Source organism: Chelon labrosus (genome assembly GCF_963514085.1).
Source record: "Chelon labrosus genome assembly, chromosome: 2".
In the NCBI taxonomy this organism is placed as follows: Eukaryota; Metazoa; Chordata; class Actinopteri; order Mugiliformes; family Mugilidae; genus Chelon; species Chelon labrosus.
This window is the reverse complement of record NC_140338.1, coordinates 19811590-19828142: the sequence shown is the minus strand read 5'-3', so window position 1 is coordinate 19828142 and position 16553 is coordinate 19811590. Positions and strand designations below refer to the sequence as shown.

The 16553-nt window shown below is 39.4% G+C and overlaps 1 protein-coding gene across 2 annotated transcripts in view; it reads left to right on the top strand.

Annotated features, from left to right (window-relative positions):
* ctnna2 (catenin (cadherin-associated protein), alpha 2) overlaps nt 1-16553 on the top strand; it is a 306322-nt gene that overhangs the window by 89063 nt on the left and 200706 nt on the right. For both annotated transcript variants that reach the window (XM_084561584.1, XM_084561583.1), the window contains one exon: nt 4558-4761. In XM_084561584.1, the coding sequence (XP_084417710.1) occupies nt 4558-4761 (204 nt within the window). The remainder of the gene's footprint in view (nt 1-4557; nt 4762-16553) is intronic.

Here is a 16553-nt window from a genome sequence, read left to right as displayed (position 1 = left end):
AATCTGCTTGGAGCATTCCCTGTATTTGGACAGCTATGCACGGCTTGGCAATTGTCGGTATTAGAACATTATACTAAAACGCAGGGTATCTGCGTAGAGTGTGTTTCAAAAGTGATCTCCAAGCCATTGAGGGTGACACTGGGGAAGTGCAGAAAGTTGTACGCAAGCTATGGTCAGGATGCAGATTGAGGGCCAAATGTGTATTGTGCAGTCTCATTCTAGAGATAAAAGACGCACAAACATTATTGGACCACCATAAAACTGAATGTGAAACAACTTCTGTGCTTTTCTGAATTACCCCAAGATGCCATTAAGCTGCAGCTTACAATTTCTTAGACCAATGGTGTGAGAATATTATAGTATAATGTCAAGACTTTATGTGAATGACTTGTCATGCACTTGCTAGTAGTAATAGCAGCATTTTTTTTTTCTTTTTCACTGTAATTTGTGGAATTAAAATGAGGGTGGTAGTCCGCTCTTATTTACCACACTGACATAAATTTCCAAGGCTGGTTCAGTCGCCTTCCACTACGTGACATTAGAAGACAGGTACTCTTCATTAGGTTAATCAATCAGAGAGTGGGTTATGACTAATGTCCCTCCTGGGCCTTCGTGGGCAGTGCTTTGTCAAACACAGTAATAGTCACAACTAAACAGCCCTTGAACCCTGGAATGGGGCCACCGCTGGCGATGCAGTGGTATGATCAAGACATTGTTGAACCTCCCTCTTAGACAAAATAGTTGTCATGAAATATCAGAAAGTCCTAGAAGGCACATTTGACGCAGGCTGATGTGACATTTGCCCTGTCTCACTGGTTGATGCCCCAAAGTGGGGTCAAATTAATAACCTCACCCTTTGTGGGGCAAACATAAGGTTGCCTCCGGTCTTGATACACTGTCAAATCCAAATGGTACAATCACATAGAATTACAGACTTCTACAGACTGGCCTAGAATCAACTTGAAGAAAAAAGTCACTAACCTGGAGGTGAGCCCTGTAAAAACATCCCTCTCACCACACTACACTTGATTGTATCTTTTTCCAGACAGTTCAGTTCCAGACGGTAGTAAGAGGCCACACTTGCTCATACATTTGGAGTTTGTCACAAATTACTAGTTAATTGCCTTATCAAGATTATTTGAAATTAATTTCCTGTTCCCTTGTGTAAAACCAACTGGATAAAACGGGACCAGATAAAAAAACAGAAATGTCACAGTTCCATCACTATTTCCACATAATTGGTTGAGGTTTGACAGGCGCTCTTTTAATGATGTCAACTCTTCTTCTGCTAATGAAGATGCCCTCAACTGTTTATCTTGAGCCACTTTACTTGTAATTTAGTAAAAGTATATGGACAAGGAAACGCAGAATTGAAAGAGTACATTTTACAGAGCCTTACGATAAAAACGGAAAACGGAAATGGTCCAAAATGCAGCATCAGAATCTAGATGAGTCAGAGCATCTCCATAACTAAATGGTGATAGGGGTAATTGTGGTTGGCAGTTCAATCCCTAGGCCCTCCGCAAGTGTCTTTGGGCAAGGAAGTGAACCCACAGTTGCTCCCTATGACATGAAAGCGCCATTCTCAGAAGTTCTGCTCTGCTGTGCTTTGAGAGCTTCTTGCTTCTGGAGAGATCAATAACAAATAATTTTAGTATGGAATATACTATGCGTGAAGAGTATGAATGAATATTGTCTACAAAGAGAAGAATCACTACAGTAACTTGAAACACATTTGTCATAGCTAGGTTTAGAAGGACATTTTCGGTTTTATACAGTCTTTGACTGTGTTACAGCATTTGTTCAACTCATTATTATTGTATGCTCTTGTCAGGTAGGTACACGGCTAGCAAAAGCTTAATTTACAATGACTTTCAAAGACAACATAACTCTAAAAAAAAAATATTGTATAACTCCGTCAAGCTCATTGAGGGCACCGGTTAGCTTCTTGGGGGAAGACTTCAGCCAATTACCTTCAAAAGCTCCCAGCCTTTGTCAGCCCACCATTTACTTCTCTTTTTTCCTCTGCCTATTCCCAACTACCAGTGATAATTGCAAACTGACATCCTGTGTGGAATAACAATTAACTTGAGTCTTCAGGGAACGTTCTTAGTTTCCCTTCATGTTATTTTTACCCTTTGCATCTTTCCACGTTGAGATCTCTGTATTGAGCTTTGTTGTTTCCTTCTTTCCTTCGTAAAGCTTCTTCGTAATTTCTAATGGGGATGTCTGCATCAGAACCATTCAGCAACATGTGAAGACAAGTTATACATGTTTTTTTAGTGTTTTTCTATTGCTATCAAGGGTATGAATTTACTGAGCGTTACCAGCTGCATTGTACATTTTGTACAGTTTTGTACAATTTTGTGTGTGACCTCTTTATACACATTCAGCTGCTTTGCTGATGCGACCTAGATGCTTGATGCTAGACTAACATTTAACTTGTTTATGATTTAGTGAGAGACAGATGAAAACATTTGTTTGAGTTTAATTTCTACGGTTGTAGCCTGAACATTTCATCTCAAAACCTCAATAAAACAAGCCTTGCTTCATCAAATGAAGAAAAACAAAAACTTTCCACAAAAACACGTCTCAACATGGTTTACCTTGACTTGACTTGGCAGCAGACAAAAAGAAAGAGGCAACAAAAGAATGGAAAAGTAGACAAATCAACCTTTTTGAACTTCTTTGCGATTTCTGTTTAACTATCTCCACCTCCTGTTTTTTAATTGATTTATTTTTAAAAGATATTTCTGTAGCCCGAGACTTGCTATTTACCGCACAGCCTTGTATTTAACACATTTTTCTGCCAGCTACAGATGAAAAGTAGGTTATGCCTGGTCCAGACCTTGCTCTCTCGTACCTTACATGTTATTATGCACCATTTTACAGTCTGTCACCTTGCCCCAGGATTAGACTGGTGCAGAGAGACCAGATACCATACCTTTGGTGTCTACTGTTACCCGACACTCGCCAAACTCATCATGCACGCCGCAGAGCAACATTTTAATGATTTTCCTTGCAGAGTTATCTGCAAATGTTTACTTTATTTAAAGCTTAGCTGATACTGAAATGCATCTTTGATTGAGCTGGGCGCTGAAGCTACAGAATCTTTTTATTTAATTGTTTTTTGTTGAACCCTAGGAAGGAAAGACTAAACTCAAATTGCTATTAGGTGAAGGCTCCCCTGTGAATAGATGGAAATGTGATACAACAAAATACTTTTCCCAGCAAATTACGAGGCACTTGTTGTTGTTCTGCTTCACGAATTGGTGTCTCTATTCACTGATCCATGAGTACTCTCGTCTCTCAGAATTAAGCAAAACAAGATAAGGCAACATTAAATAAATGGCTGTATTACTGCAGTATTCACGTCGTAAGTGGAAAGGGATTATCCCTGTGGTTTCACATTGTGCTTAACAGGTCTATAATATTAATAATAAAAAAAAAAAAATCAAGTACCAGAGTTAGGAAAGCTGAGGAGTTAATGTTAAGGTCAGCTACGAGTGCAGTTATTTTGGGTTTAGTATCGTTTTAGACGTATTATCTCTACGTCAAACTACCTTCTTTATGCCCCCTTTGTTTTGCCTTTCTTAGTCATGAGAGCATATTGGAGCTGCAGTGATTCATCCTCATTCAGTGCTAAAATATGCATGCATCTTAATGGATATGTGGACAAACCTGAGTGCATATTTGACGACTCTCTGTTTGCCAGAGCATTGTGTTTTTTAAGCAAATATAACTGTATTATAAACCTATATTTACTTCTAAGATAGGTGTCCACATTTATAGTCATAATTTATTTGCATAACAAAAAAGGAAATGCTTTCATTCGTTATTTAGTTTTTTTAGCTGTTACTTTTCCCCCTTAATATTTCAAGCTATATTTCAAGATAAGACCGTTTCAAACTTTAATGGTATCTTATATTGTGGATTTTGGTCATGCATGTAAGCCTTTTGTTAGAATCTGTATCAGAATCATGTAATTTAGTTCCATATTCCGTATAGTACTTTTGAAATAAACATCTCACTTAAAAATTAGTTATGCAAAAACAAGTACATGTCCCTTTTTTACATACCCTGGAAGCCCCGCCCCAAAGACAGTGTCGAGGTGTAAAGTTGGTCCGTCGGGAGTTGATTAAGCCCCTGCAAAGATCTTCTGAGTCAATCAAATCATGTGGGCGGTCTTTATGTGATGATGGACAGAACAGTAACAGCGATATAGTCGTACACGTCATCTGAGCGCCATGGAGTTTAATTTGTTAACAACAAAATGGCTCGGATTGGTTGTAGGACTATCCAATTGCGTGCTACGGTATTTCTTTCTCTATCAGTCAAAACACAGTCAAAAAATAAGACTATTTTTCATATGCTCTCCTCTCTAAATCACTGTTTATTAACCGGTACAAAGGCTGTTTTTATCAATGTCAGCGATAAAAACTGAATTACAGCTTATCACAGGATACAGTTTTTCAGTTTGCTTTTGCCCAGCTGGGCCTGAATTACCGTCCTGACCTTTTCCTTTTTCTTTTTTCTTTTTTTTTACCCCCTTAACAGAACAAGATCATCCTGGACCCTCTGACATTCAGTGAGGCTCGTTTCAGGCCCTCTCTGGAGGAGCGCTTGGAGAGCATCATCAGCGGCGCTGCCCTGATGGCTGACTCTTCATGCACACGTGACGACCGCCGCGAACGTATCGTGGCCGAGTGCAATGCTGTTCGGCAGGCCCTTCAAGACTTGTTGAGCGAGTACATGAACAATGTGAGTACCCTCTCTAATTACTAATTAAGCATTGGCTAATTTCAGCCGCGCTCATTTGTGCACGCACCTATTTGACGTCACAGACGCCACAGAAATGGACACAAAGGGGACTGATCTTTGACTCTTTGTCACTTTTTTCATTTTTCATTTTTGTTGAAATGAGGAATTTAACACTTCTCTAAAATATTCCTCTGTTCTATGGTGGTCTACATTAGCAGATATAGGTATATAGAGTGCAAAAAAAATAGGTCGTGCTACAGTATTATAGTAATTTTCTCTTCAATTGCACTTTGCTCATCCCTTTGGTATTTTTATTCCCGGAGCACTGCAAGCCGGCTCAAAGGTGAGAGGAGTGCAAGGTGAGATTCAGCTCTTTGACGTGCGGAGAATATATGTCATGGGGATCTGGTCTATTTTCATCACATGGCTTTGTTGATAATTTCACAGTTTTGTCTGTAAATGCAAGGCGACTTAACATGACAGAAATACAGGACTACGCGTTTATGAATGACAGAAAACAATCACTGTCTCATAATTTGCAAGTAAAAATAGCTAGGCGCCAGACAGCACAGCGAGTTTGAGCTCAGCTGTGTGTAATGGTGTACGTATGCATGTTGAGATTCTGACAGTCCTGGTTTGGACTGTTCCTCTCCATTTCGTGAGACGTTTTTTTTTTTTCTCCCCACATGCAGCACTGTGACTGGCACAGCTGTCCAAGACTGTGATTAATCATCAGACACATCTGATTTATATTCTTCTTCAACCCTCCCTTTTGCACAGTGAGCCATGCAAGCCGTGTCTACAGGAGCGAATATACTAGGTGCCCTTGGATACTCCATGCCATTGACCTTGCACACATGACTTAGTTCTTTGTGTTGGACTTAGAGACTGTGCCATAAAATGGGGGCCCATAAGATTTCTGAAACTTCCAGTGTCAGATCTATTAAATGTCTGATCTCCTTTTATCCTTTTTTAAAAGTGTAAAACACACGTGGTTTTAAGATGAATGGTCCGGTCACTGCTGCCTTTGTCTGCAGAGATGTGTGTGCCGACGTTTGACGGTCAGTGGTTTAGTTACGAAAAATTGGGTTCCCCTGTCATTCCTCCACTCACCATTTATATTGTACTCAGGCCTTATCTGTAATGCAGGCTGTAAGTATTGAGACAGTCACAGTTTTTTACTCTCCAGACTTTACCACATTCACCTTGAAATAAAAGAATGGATGCTTAATATGAGAAGGTGTACATCAGGGTTGAAAGAACTATGTGGGTGATAGATCTTTTTTTATGCAAATTAGTCAACTCTGTTTGTTTCTTGTTGAGGGTCTCTTTTACTGCAGTAACACATTCATGCTCACCTGGACACTGATCAGGTAATTGAACAGAACACACTAATTGTTTTGTTGTCCTGCCGAATGGGACGACACACGGTGTACTGCATACCTCTGCCTTCGCCCCATTACTCTTGGGGAGAAATCTTGCCTTGCATTCACGAAGGGTTTTTCTTCACGGTGTAAATGCATTTAAGGTAATCCACAAGACTTTTATTTTTTTTTAAATTTGACATGTGCAGCTGCTTCTTCACTTTCACAATCTCTTCTTTTCTCCTCATATTGTCAGACAGCTTCACTTCCATGTAAATGGCAACTCTCAATCAAACCTAAGCCATGCTGAAGTGACAGAGCTAGTTAAGTGTGATCCCTCTATACTGAGGCCAACCTACTCAACTTAAAGCTTAGATCCGGCTCTTTGAATACTTACAGCCTGGACTGTAGCTGTAATGTGCTTTATCTTGTTACTCACGTACACATTCATCTTCATCCTAGCACAACTGTCTCCCTGGATAAAAATAGGATCAAAATATGCAGTGTATATGTTTTTGTTTGTACAGCATATGCAATATGATATGCAATATGTAAATGCTGACTTTTATTTATATATATATATAATTTCACTCTTATTTAGAAAATATAAATGGTAAAACTTTTTAGTTTCTACAAAAAAATCTTGATCTCAAATCCTCACTAAAAATATATATAAAAAATGGCTACATGGCCATATACCACATAGCCTACCACAAAGTGTAGTCCTTTATTTTTAACTGCCAAATCTAACTTTGTATTTGGGCATGCAGTTACTGTAATATTATCAGTATTTTGGTCTCAGTTGCCATAGTTGCACTGTGGGGAGGCCCAAAAGAAGGGGGAAAAAAACCTGTACAACCCTCCTTTTCTCATTTTCTTCCCTCCGTTTCAAACAGTATGGTGTTAAATCAACAGAGATTTCCTCCTTTTACTTACACTTGAAAAAACTAAAATCATTTGAGTGTTTATGAACACTTAGATGCCCTTTTCCCCCTCGAAAGGCATGGTAGCTTTTTGCTAAAGTAATTGTGTGTTGGTTCATTAGGCCCATGAGTTGTGTTTTAGAGGCTACAGCTGGGAGATTGTTGACAGCCCCTGGCTGTCCTAGCAAAGAACGGAGTAAATCATAGAGACACAAAGAGCAGAATGCTTCCACTTCTCAGCTCAGCGTCCCCAATGAGGTTAAATCAACAGCTAAGAGTCAACATAGAGGATATTGTTACCAAGCCTGTTCACAAAGTACATTATTAAATACATAATTCAGATGCTTAAAAGAGCTTTCACTCTGCAGATGAATTAAACCTGGAGCTTTAAGCTTGACACTTTTTGAAAAACTGGAATGCCTACTTTATATGTCCTTAACTAGAGATGATTTTACTCTAGCATAATTTGCGACAGTGATGACTTTGTTTACTGTGCATGAGGCAAAGTCAGCAGCCAGGCATAGTCCAAAAAAGGGTAGTCATTCATGACCTACAGATAAGGCACAAAAACCAACCCGTGGATGGGTAGTGCTGCCTTTAAATGAAACTCACGAGCTCGTTGTTACGACACGGGGAGTTTAGAAAGTGCTTCATGTTCAAGTGGTATGTCTGCTGCGAGGGCACCACTGCTAACAGTCAGGTACTTTAATGTTATAAATAGAATTATGGAAAAAAAATTTATACAAACTAAATTGGAATTTTTTAACTTAACAGCCACCTCTGCCTCTACCTCAGCAAACGCGTCACAATTCATTGACTCTGACTTTAGAAAAGGTAGCAGTTTAAGTCGTCAATACATGACGAGGTGGGCATTCATATGGAATTTTCTTGTGAGCATGATGAATACGATCCCATTTGAATATGTCTGCGAAGGCTCTCAGTCATCCAGGTCATATTAAATCTGAAAAAAGCTGAAACAAGTGCAGCTGGACTTGTAGAGTTTCTTAAAGTTGTTTCACCACTCATCCGAGTAGCTTCTTCAGTTCTAAAAGATTGGTGGGGAATTGGGGTTTAAATAGGACCACCCGTGGTTGTCGTGACTACTGTCTGAGTCTCAAGTCATAGCAGTTGCACTTGTTTCAGCCTTTTTTGGAAATCCTATTCGAAGGCGGCATAAAACTGGGACTAAGCTCACATACGTGCTTCAAATGGAAACTGGACTTGGGCACCATTGGATCTGTGAATCACCTCATTACTGCAGTTCCTCTGAATACATACCACACAGATAAAAAGAGATTGTGACTAATAACGGTTCAGTGTTCCAACTTTCCGACATTCCCACTGTTCCTGATATAGAGTGTAAATATATAATTGCAAAACACAATAGGGTACAGATATCAGAAGTTTCTTAGTCTGTGAAACAGATTCATTCGGCGGAAGACAGTTTCCATTTCGTTTTGTTCAAAGTTTACAGAAGTAATGTAAACATTCAGTTGCCTCTGTGTTTTCTCCTCCTCCTTCATACGGTCTCCCTCCTCCCAGCACACAAATTTTTTATAGGAAGCTTGAACCACAGCACAAGGTTAATCAATGTGGTAGCTGGCTATAAATTAGGTTCAAGTGACAGGAGAATGTCCATACCTGTCTCAGCTGCTGGTGATCTGTGATTGGTGACAGCAGGCCCGGCTCCCTGGCTGGTGCTGAATCATCAGGAGCAGCTGATTTAGTTACGGCAGCTCAGACAGGGCCAATCTATCAATTGATCCGGGGAGTAATGCATTACCAGCTTGGGTCAAGGGAGCTTGGGCAGAATATAGCCATAGCCAGAAGCCATGGCAGGTGAAAGGGGGCAACTCGGCCAGACTGCGAGCGGCAGAGAGAAGGATTTAGGGAGTGTGATAGCGAGCACACAAATGTCACAGTTAGCTGGATGTGGCACATAAAACTAAACGGGAGTTGTGAGCTAGGACGATCATTAGGGGGGAGACTGATGGCCTTCTTGCTCACACAGCTCCTCGGGGAGTTGCCATGTAGAATGCGCAATCAACAATTGGGCTGACTGATTACGTAGTGTGAAATGTGTGTACTTATATGGGCTTCTGCCGTCTGCATTGGATCATAACCTCTCTTTCCTTTACTTGCAACTGCCTAAAAACTGAACACGAGGAGTGTTAGAGCGAGTTAGGGCAATGACTAAAAGAAAGGAGGCAAGATAAATCTGCTCAGCATTGAGCACACAAAGGTTCCCAGAGAAGGTGTGTGCTGTGATCAATAGTGAGCCTCTGGGCTAAAGGCCATTATATACTTAAAAAAGAAGTGCTGTTTGGACAGTCTAAAAGCAGTTAAAGCCTTTGTCTTACAGGTGGCACAAAGAAGTGAGAAGCCCCTCATTATTTCACTTCACAAACTAGACAGTTCACTGCTTACCCTCTTCTGCAACTGTCCGTCTTAAGTTGTAAAATACAGTGGCGTGATGGTTTACTGTGCCACATTTCATCTGTTGATACACACAAATATTTTGGAGAAGAGAAAACTGAACAAACTCTCATGTGTTTCATTGTACCATGTCTCCTTCCATCTGAGACATCCCGTCTCAAATGAGAAGTGTCAGTCCGGCTGGATGAACTATGCACCCAGCAGCTGCCCACACCGTCTCTCGACAATGTATTTTTCCCCCCAAAAAAAAAAAAAAATCATCTTATTGTAACAAAACCAAACACTACCCAAGGCCACCGTGAACGCAGAACAAACTCACTCTTTTTTTTTTTTTTGTGTGTCATGTGCAATGAAAGTGCAACATGTTTCAACAAAGTCTGGATTTAAAGAACAGAGTAGAACAAAGCAGACCAGATCAATACGTCTTCTGTCCCCTGGCTTCTCGGATGTGCTCAGATGCAAAGAGGTTGAATTTAGCTGAACAGGAGTTTCTGAGGCAAATTACGTGTGTGGGAGTACAAGGAATGATGACACTGATGAACTATAGGTACTGGGTTGCAACTTCAATCTATTAATTTTATGTCATTGTCAGGTAATAAATGAAATTTAAATATTTATTAATTTAGAATAATTATACTAAAAATACCTACAATGTTATAATTGTTATTAATTTTTACCCACAGTGCACATAGTATACATGCGGAGCTACTCAAGTGCGTTACTGAAATTCACCTGCCTATGTCTTTCCTTATTGTACCAGTCTAACAAAATGGTACATATAAACAGTGTCAGGGTGAAGCCTGTAGGGAACTGCACCACTTTTCCACCTGTTTTATTTTTTTCCACCACTAACCCCGGCTCGCTCGTTACATGACCATGTCCTATTTTCCACGTTATCCTCCGTACTTTCCTGGAATCGAGACAGTCTGCCGTCCACATCTGTGTTCAGGCTCTTGTCACTCTAAGATTTGCATGGTTTCACTTATAATCGAGTAAAAGAAGGAAGAAGGTGCATTTAGTCATAATCCCTGTTTCTTTCTGACTCACAATGTTCCAGCGTACCCCAAGGCTGTCTTTTGATTGTGGTTCAATATTGTTTGAGACTAAAAGACTGAGCAATTCTTATATGCAGTATGTACAAGTACAAAAGACATGTACTAACTAAGATAATCCTTACAGTGACTTAGCAAATAGTACGTTTTTTTGGTTTTTGACACAATGGCCACTACAAACTAATCTACACATAAGCTGCATGTTTGCATAGTTTGACTAAACTCAATTTAGTATGAATTGTTAGTATCATATATTAAAACATAAATGACTACATTCAAATGTGTTATGTTTAAGTTAGTCTCCATTTTCCATTTCAATTAACAAGAAAATACGATTTTATGTAAGTGTTGTTTTAAAGGTCTGAGGCACCTTGTAGCTTTGGCAATCATAATATTATAATATTATAATAGTAATAAACAGTAATCACATATACAGTAATTTCTAAATCTCACTGCGGGTGATAAATCAAATTTATAAAATCATATTAATGACGTTATTACTGCAATACACAGCATGCCTGTAGATATGTGTACCATAAGGATTCAGTTGTGCAGGAGGAGTGATTCATCTGATTCATGAGGCTGTAATGTTAGCCAGGCTTTATGTGTGCATGCCCACGACTTCGATGCCTGCTGCGTCTTATGCTCTCCTCCCTCCTTTTTCTCTGTCTCACTTGTTGCTTGCTTTTTTCCCCTGTCCCTCTCTTGTGTTTTCGCTCAGGTAATTGGGTACAAGAGTATGGTTTACATGTGGTTAACATCTGGCAAAATTCCCATCAACAGTACATTTCGTCGATGCTCGTCCCTAGAGGATTTTATTTTTTTTTTATCACTGATTTCCTTGTTAAAACTGTTTGCAGATTTTGCCATGTTAGTAATTTAGCATCTCACCTCCATTATCTCTCTAGTTATTTCCTTTATTTCTTTTCTGTTCTTTTTTTCCCATTTGTTCTCACATCACAGTCCCTCCAGACTCGGCGCTTACACCACGTTAAATGTCCTAGTCCCGGCAATAAATCATTGGTTCCCCACAGTGTCCCGTGCACTCCCTCCCATCTGTCAACACCTAATGCACCACACGACAAGCTGCAATCCACTGTGCACCAACAAACCGCATGCTTTGAGTAACTTAGCTTTCTCAGCCATTGAAGGCTGGCTCAAAGACACGGCCCCTGAAGGGGATTGACCATAAGGTGTAGGTAAAATCTGTAAGTCTATTTAAGGCCCTTGGGAGATTCGGATGACTCCTGTTAGTCAACGACTACAGTCTGAGTACGATTTGGAGACAGCAGAAACGACTGACCCACAGTGAATATCATCTCATGAGAAAGCAAGGCCACCTGCTTACAGATAAACCAACGCTCAAAGAGATTCCCTCCGGTGAAACATAAACATTGGCTAGGTAACCCGTACAGTTTAAGCAGCATCTGATTTTTTATATCCTCTAACTTTGCTGTCCCGTTTATATATGGAACCATTCGAGATGGCTTTATTTTTTAGGTTTTGTCCGGCTTTTGAACAATTATAAAATAACACTACAACCCACAGATTACACTTACACTTCAGTGAAGCTGTCTTCGACACAGTTTAAGAGATGAGCAGCCTCTGTGAAATCCTCTATACGTCTTCAGGTTTGGTTCCATTCCACTGAATTTAATAATTCCCCAATAATTTTAAGTGTTGCTATCATACAGTGCTCTATTTTGTGGCCCTATTTGTGCATTGTTGTTGTTTTTTTCAGTTCTCATTGCATTATTTGATGATTTACAATTGCCTGTTCATCTAGTTCTCATTAAAATTCTTACTGGGTAGGGTAAGTTAGAGAAAGTTTGTTCGCATTGCACCTTTCAACAACAATTTAAAGCTCCAGGATATATCCCTTAAGTATTGCTACAACACAGGCCCAGTCTAGCTATGCAGCTCCAGATTTTTGTCCTCACATTCATGATACAAGCTTTCCCTTTAACTAAATCCCACAGGTGCTGTATTTTTAGCTTCAGAGACAGTGCTGGCCATTGGAGTAAAGCTAAATTTAGTCACAAAGTTACAGACATATTCCCAGAACAGTGGTAGTGATGCTTTTTCTTCTTCTTCATAATGTCCACAAAAGTAATAATGATTAGATGCCTACCAAACCATTATATACAATATGTTTTATCTAACATTGGGCTTTATATTACCCTAGTAGCAATTATTCACAAGTGTCACGATTAAATTATTTTGTGCAACGCAAAGTTAATACTTATCCTTTAGTTTTGATGATCTACAGCAGCCTCAGCTTCTTTTTTCTGGCAGACGTCAGTAGATATTGACACGGTGCTCTACTACTACATCAGCTTCAAAGTTTGTCTGTGTGTACAGAAACCTTTGTACGCACCACTGTTATGTGACATTTCTGTTAGCTTCAGTAAGACTTGTTGAGTTGCCCCTTTGTCCTTTGTCGTATAGTTATTTTCACTCACAGACCTCGGAAAGCTGCTAAACAAACAAATTTATTTTCTGTTAGTTTTTAGAATGCATAATTGACACAACTTCCTCTTTTTTCTTTCCTGCCAAAGAAATTAGAACAACGTCAGGAACTGGTTAAGTCTAATTAATATTACATTGAGTTAAAACTGTTAGTACTCAAGTGATTAAGGATGTGCTTCCTTGAATGGTTTTACAATTAAAGCCTGCAAGTAGTTCACCAACAAGATGTGTTTAATGTTAAGCATCTGCAGAAATTGTTGGTGGGGACTAGTGGGTACTTATAGCCATTATTGCTGGGTAGTCCGCCCACTAATCGCTATAGTAATGAAATACTGATTAACAATGCTAATGAAACAAAACGGTGTTCATGTATTTAAACTCGGCTAGCTTTTTTCCAGTTGCAATGGCAGAAACTGTACTGTGCACATAACGTCTTGGAAAAAGGATTAAAAAAAAAAAGAAACAGGAATTTATTTATAAGATATATAAATTTATAGGGTTTAGGATAGTGTAAGGTTTAGTATGAATTTTTGCCATAATGTCTTACTAAACTTACACTCACCAAAGCTGCGACTGAAAAACAAGAAGGGTTTATCCGAGGTACACGGATGTGCACCTTGGCCCTCAGATTGGCATCTGAGTGACCATAGAGGCACTTTGGCTAGACTGTAAATAGACCCTTTAGAAACACTTGGGCCGACCAGAAAGCTATTGACTCCAAAGCTAAACAACAGAATTCACAGACCAACCTGTCAGGCTCTCAAGATACCCTTTGCTAGAACAGACAGACAATTGGAGCAAATGTAAGGGTGCATGGTAAGCACCAGGCAAGTACTTGTGAACACTCGGACTGACTGAAGAGGCCCTGGGGTTGCATGATTCTGTTGGTTTGGCATAAATGCCAACTGAAAACCCAATAATCAAGATCTGAAAAAAATAAGTGTAATGATGTCCAACATACACCTATTACTCTTCCAATCCTCACTTTGTAATATAATGTAATATATATCTATAAATAAATATCAATAAAGTTGTCTATCTATCAACCTATATAGCCCCTATAGTCAGTGAAGACAACTACATAGCATCTCCTCATGCATGTGATAACAAGTCTCAAGGAGTGTCTCTTTTTTTGCATCTGTGTGCTTATTGTGCAAACGGTAGCTGTAATAGAAGTCCTCTTACCGTACTTTCCTTTCCAATTATGTTTTGCTCAGTGGATAGAAACAAAATACTCTGTGGGCGGTAGCAAGCAACCAGCACATAGCTGTTTGAATGCCCTCGTGTCACCATCTCCGATTGAGGTGATCAGATATATGAGACTTTAATTGGGTTTTTAGGCTAAGTCATATTAGGAGATGAGATAGAATTATCCAGGAACATATTAATGTAATAAAAAGCTCTCAGATCTGGCAGCTCTATTGCATTAGAAAGCTGCCAGCCGTTCTCCTCTCTCCCCCCTCCCTCCAGTGCCAATCCTCCTCAAGGGCTTACTGCTTTGAGCAGTGCTAACATGATTGACATTGATAGCTGGATCAAACTATAGAATCAACCGTAATATCATTAAGTGAGCAGACATGGAAGCAAAGACCTGGGCTCTAACTGTATTAGCTGCTACATATGTTGGGGTTATGGATGCAGGGGGCTAAATGCATTGGGAAATCAGGCATGCAAGCCACAATTTGCATGAAAAAAAAAGGGTCCTGTGTGTAACCTTTGTGCCTTTTAATGTGTGCTTCTGTGTGTGTGTGTGCAAAGCCTTGTGTATGTGCAAATGTGAACTTGCGTGTCTAGAATGAATAGTCGACTGGTCTTTACATCATCCAGGCGTTATTGACAGTCTTGGAGTCCTGTTACAGAACAGACAATCTCTCATTTTATGTAAATAAGCTGAGACCTGTACATGTCTATCTGTCAACAGCTATTTCTGATGAAAGCGGGATTAGTCATACAGTGAATCGACATGTTGCACTGAGCAGTAATGTATTCTATTCCAATAACTGGGATACTATTCCAGCTAACACTGCCAAATGCTTTGGTATTAGTCAGCACAATTGATTAAATAGTTTCTCGTCATACTCCACTTGCTTGGTCACAGAGCCAAGTGAAGGGGATTCATGTAATTGGACACAAATTGTTTTTGTTGTGTCTTTGTGACACAGAGCTCGACTTGGAAATTATGCATTTAAATTGGCAGTAATGGTTGTGCCTTTACCACAAAGTTGAAAGGGCGTACAATATTTAAACCCAAACCACAATCTTTTCCTAACATTAAACCAAGCAGCTTCAGAAAGTGACTCAAAAGGTTAATGGAAATTAAACTTAATGGACCTACATAGGGCTCAAACCTCAGTCTCCAATGTGAAAGGTCCTGTGTGAGATTGGAGCCTCCACCACCACTCCTCCAACCTCCTTAAGGTCGGTCATTCTACCTGGTGGTACCGCACCGTGATACAAGTCATGGTCAGTTTCCACGAGCCTGTCATAACATCAGGCATAGTAACCCACTGAAGGAACTAGAAAGACGGAGATGAATGAATGACAGCTATGGGTTATGGGTATAGGAACTTGGATATGAAATGAAATGTTGGGTAAAATAAATTACCTATGTGTAAGGTCACAATACAAGGACAGAATGCATCCGCTGAGTAAAAATGAATTGAATACAAAAAATACATCAAGCTCTTGAAACTATCTTGAAGGAAGCTTGTATTAATATTAATAATAATTGTAACGGTGTCTCCCACTAAATTTCATGAGACCCTGGCGTTTTCTTTTTTTTTTTTTTTTTTGTTTGTTTGTTTGTTTGTTTTTTGTGAATACAAAGAATAAGTCCAGGGAGAGATGCTTTCAGGAGCAACAGGAAAAACATTGCAAGTGCAATGTTGTTTGAGACGTTCAAAATATTTCCGTTATGAGATCATGGCGGAGTAAATTAGACCCTGGCGGGCCGCCATTGCATTAACATTGTATGAGAAACCCTGTTGTAATAATAATCAAGAAAAACAAAACTTTAGGTACAGACTAAAGACTTCTTAAGGACATTTTTACATTTGGTTAAATCTCCACCTTGAACCACAATTGCTGACAATTCCCTTGTGAAATGCTTTTTGTATTTTCTCTAACGTGATTAGTTCCATTTAGTTAAAAGACACAAAGAAATGATTCATTTTTACTCAGTATTAACTAATCAATTCAAAGCTGCCATGTAACTCCGTGACATTCATTGTGAGACAGACAAACAGATGGAGTATATATCATATTGATTCTTAGTCAACTCCCGCTTTTTATTTTATTGTGATTCCGCAGTGGAGTCAAATTTCATTACACCCTCTGGATCCATATAACAGCACAAACTCATCTTTGTGTCACTAATAAAGTGATTACTTAGACGGAGAAAAGGTCTAAAATGGTTTTTCATGGCTTCTGGGTGATAAGTCCCTGAAATATTGGGAAAATATGAGTGACTTTAGTGTCAGGCAAGAATGAGGAGGGGGCTGTGCTATTTGAGCAAGCTTTATAGCTTACTGACCTTTGAAAGAAATAGA